Source organism: Zophobas morio, unplaced genomic scaffold, assembly GCF_036711695.1.
Source record: "Zophobas morio isolate AGI-343-1 ecotype UQ-CSIRO unplaced genomic scaffold, CSIRO_AGI_Zmor_V1 ptg000017l, whole genome shotgun sequence".
In the NCBI taxonomy this organism is placed as follows: Eukaryota; Metazoa; Arthropoda; class Insecta; order Coleoptera; family Tenebrionidae; genus Zophobas; species Zophobas morio.
Window position 1 is genome coordinate 7,409,821 of NW_026972122.1, and position 4,096 is coordinate 7,413,916.

The window sequence follows — 4,096 nt, forward strand, 5'->3', positions numbered from 1 at the left end:
TTACAATGGAATTAGCACTTACTTACTGTATTGTAATGGAGTTCATTTGATGAATCGATAGTAGGTTCCTTGTTTTTTTTTTATTGACGTTTTGTCTATCGTTCCTCATTTGTCTCTGAAACTACTGGGAAATTTTACATATTGTTACGAAATAAACCTATACGCCGCTCCGGTACGACGCCTTTGGGTCTTCTAGTATGCATATGTTTCTTCTAATATGTAGTATGATTCATAGGCCGGGCGGCGCGGCGTTCGCTAAAGGAAAGCCTGGAAGCGGATGAGGGGACGGGCTCAGAAAAGCCTCGAAGCGGCGTTCTCGATCCATCGAGAGAAGCGTATAGGTTTGAATAGAGGTCACCGTCGGGAACGAGAATAAACATATCCCGATCAATTAACCACGCATCCTCAGATTCAAAAAAGATGCGATACTTATCATTTTATTTACTTTATATTTATTATATACAAAAGGGAAATACTTATCCTATATCTACATTTCTAAGACCACAACAGTATTTACCGTACTATCTATTGGATGCTATTACAGTGAGAGGTACTTCTTCTTTTATTTCTTTTTTTGTGGCCCAAGGCTGTTCCTCTCCTGAGGCAAATACACCATATACAACACTCCCAAATACAAATATTCCACTTGCAATACAAAAAATAGTCTGCCATTCCTCAGGTCTCTGAAACGACACTCTCAGTTTTCTAACAAACTTATGCAACAAAATTTACAGGTGTGGCTACAATGTATCCGCTAAGTATGGGACTGATTATACCTGCTAAGGTACTGATAGTGTTGCTTAAACCCATAATAACGCTTGCGTGTTGAGGGGCAATATCAAGAAAATTTACTCTGAAATTATTAATGTATCGTACTAAATATAGCAATAATAGTTTTATAAACAAATACCCAAATCCTGACCACGACGATACTCCTATGCCTGCACCTAAAATTAAACACACCATAGTTCCAGAAGACGACATCGAAAATGCTATTATGAGCATGAAAACAGCCTGAAATGCAAACGCAGTACAGTTAAAAATTTTCCTGACTTGTGTCGTCGTTAAAAAGTTTTTAATTCGGAGCCAGTCGGCGACGAAACCAAAGAACTGAATCATTATAGCCATAGCTAAATAAGGCAATGCTGTAAGAAATCCAGTTTCTTCTAAATCATATTTAAACATATCTGCATCAAGAAACGTATGAGTGGGTCACATTTTTCTAATTATTAATTAATAATAATAAAATTACCTTTCAAAAATATAGGCAACTGGGTTAAAAGTGTGTAAAAAGCCCAGGTGTCCGTAAAGTGAGAGACTATAATAGCCCAAACCGGCAACGACGTCAGAATTTCTTTCCAAGGGTGCTTAATATTTTGTTTGGCTGGAAGATACCCCAAAGACGCCCCAATATATTCCAGTTCATTTTTAGAAATTCTAGGATCATCTGCTGGCGCTTCTGTTACCAGTACCCACCAAAACACGAACCAAATTAGAGATACAACTCCAAAGACGTAAAAAATACTAGGCCAGCCTAAAGTGGTTGCTAGGTAAGCACTAGCTGGCATCGAAACCACTGTGCCAACGTAACTTCCAGAGAAAGCTATGGTTGTCATTTTTGTTCTTTCTAATGGAGGTGCCCATTTGGACCACATGGCGTGGATACAAGGATAGGTCACTCCTTCAAACACTCCTTCAATGATTCGTACGGCTAGTAGAACATAAACGTTTGTTCTGGCGGCCCATGGTGTTATTAGAGTTAGAACGCCCGTTATGGCAATTCCTATTCCGAAAACTTCTTTACCTCCGATTTTAGCAGCTAGCCAGCCTCCAAAAATTTGGGTTGTGATGTATCCATAGAAGAAGGAACTGAGTATGTAGCCTTGAATTTTTGAGTTCCAATCGAACTCAGGTTCCTAAAAGATTTATTAGATTAACAATGTTTGTACAACTTTATTAATCAGTTAATTGACTTACAGATATAATTGTTCTGTTATTGAGGGTAGAGGTTTGATTTGTTGTCATTGCTACAACAGCGATGCTTAGATTTGCTCTGAGGGCATAGACGTTAAAAAATCCAAAGAAAGCAAGAATTGCCACTACATATCTTCGTTTTTTCCAAAACTTCCATACTGGGATATTTTCAGACTTAATTGTATCACCACTGGAACCAATACGGATTATGCGACAAGTTCAAATTAAACTTATCAGTTTCATTCACTTAAAACTGTAGTTAGTAACTCTGTATTTATTTCTAGACAAATGTTGAATCATCGAAAGATAAAAGTACAGATACGTACTACATGTGTACTGAATGAATAAATATTATATTAATGCTAAATATATTACTAAAACTGGAAATTTTTGATGTGTATTTTTCTAATTACTACTGTTTGCATAACTAAAGTGTAATGAGATAAAAAATTCAGAGGGAACCAGTACCCTCTCATCTCATCAATAGGTACATCAAAGTTGTAAGAGTTTCTAATGTCTTTAATTTTTTAGTATACTGTTTTCGATTGATATTCAAATATTAAGTAAAACAATATTTTGAATTATCGGTTTTGTAGGAACATCATGTATGATAAATTGCAACCACTTTCAACTACGTCATACACATTTTTATAGCCTGAAGGAACGTAAGTTGTTTTTTTTTCGTTAGTAATTTAGTGCGGAGAAATAATCTTACCGTACTTCCTGTGTAGTGATTTTAGGCACAGAGAGCCCCTTTTCTTCTGGATACACCATAACTGTTGTTTTACAAAACTGTGTCGCTCTGACGATAACCTTGTTAAACCTTTAAAATATGCTAAACGAGTTCTTTTTATAGAAAATATGCATGTTAATTAAATTATTTTTACCTTAAATGTTGACGATATGATCCAAATACTTTTTTTTATGAGAAATCAACAGCGTCACAATTAATTAATTATTCAAATATAGCAAGTAAAAGACTTTTTGAATTAATTATGAATAAGAGATCTATAGGTTGTTATTCAAGGAATGCAACCTTTGAATAATAGAGAACACGGAGTTTTCCATTTATATGACACTGTAACAATTCAGGTTCTATTTTTAGATAAGAATCTTGTAGTAGCCTGAATTTTGTTATCAAGTGACATTTTGCTTCTTTAAAAAAGACACAGATGTTCGATAAAAGCTGAAATTTAATGACATGTTGAAGTGTACAAGTTGTAAAACTGATGTGTAGAGTATTCTAAAGTAAGCGGCCCTAACTTTTCTGTTTAAGTACAAATACACTTTTTCCTTATAAATAATAATTTTTCACTATTGTGATGGAATGTCTTTACTCGGTTTATTATATGACAAATTTATCACGCGTTATCTGTCATTTTTTTTTTAACAAACAGGAAGAAATGTGAATATGTGAATATAAACATTTATAAATATAACCGAAACTACCGGACCGACTGTTGTCAAATTTTATATGTATGTTAGGAATATCGTTTAGATGGTAAAACGATAACCAACATTTCCCCTAATCATGCCCATCAACAGTTTAATGACGTCACCTCAACATTTTGCGTAATCAACATTATTTCAATTTTATAAAATAATATAGGTACTCGTCACCTTGTGGAATTTCCAAATTGGTTTTTTGTATTTTTTCCCTACAATTTCAAAACGCATTATGTGCAGCTAAAAGAACACGTTATAACTAGTTGTGTTTATGTGCTCTGATTTCAATATCAGGTTACAACTAGTTATATGACGTCGATCTGTGTTGACTACGTCATTAATGACACGTTATAAAAAAGGCATCTTGGAAATTATAAATAATAATATTAATAAGGGAAAACAACAAAATCTACACCAAAAATATACTCAGCAAACTAGTCTGACGATATATTTAGAGAGAATTTTCCTCGCCTTTAGAGCACTATCAATTTTATTCTGCCTATTAGAGGACATTCATTAATGAAGATTCTGTTATTCATTTTTTTGGAGCATAAATATTTTAATTCTAATGTATATAACTTGGCATCATTTTGCACTACAAATTTCCTGGGTTATTAAAGGGGTCCTTTCAGATGTGATAAAAAATGAATTTGTTTATATACACGTTTATTTTTGG

General features: G+C 34.0%; 1 protein-coding gene across 1 annotated transcript; it reads right to left on the minus strand.

Annotated features, from left to right (window-relative positions):
- Nucleotides 1-423: 423 nt before the first annotated feature.
- On the minus strand, nucleotides 424-2,946 carry LOC135130108 (vesicular glutamate transporter 1-like). The gene is made up of 7 exons (XM_064057431.1): nucleotides 2,862-2,946; nucleotides 2,690-2,809; nucleotides 1,978-2,164; nucleotides 1,253-1,916; nucleotides 911-1,187; nucleotides 733-853; nucleotides 424-683 (listed from the first exon to the last, which is right to left on the minus strand). The coding sequence occupies exons 2-7, from the start codon at nucleotides 2,746-2,748 to the stop codon at nucleotides 522-524; spliced, it is 1,470 nt and encodes a 489-aa protein (XP_063913501.1). The 5' UTR covers nucleotides 2,749-2,809; nucleotides 2,862-2,946; the 3' UTR covers nucleotides 424-521.
- Nucleotides 2,947-4,096: the final 1,150 nt, after the last annotated feature.

Bases quoted from the DNA above. Each gene is read 5' to 3' on its own strand.
- LOC135130108 (XM_064057431.1), bottom strand. From the start codon at position 2,748: ATGGTGTATCCAGAAGAAAAGGGGCTCTCTGTGCCTAAAATCACTACA. The intron at 2,165-2,689 runs GTAAGATTATTT...TATTGGTTCCAG, and splicing joins ATCACTACACAGGAAGTACG to TGGTGATACAATTAAGTCTG. The intron at 684-732 runs GTAAATTTTGTT...GTGTCGTTTCAG, and splicing joins GATACATTGTAGCCACACCT to AGACCTGAGGAATGGCAGAC.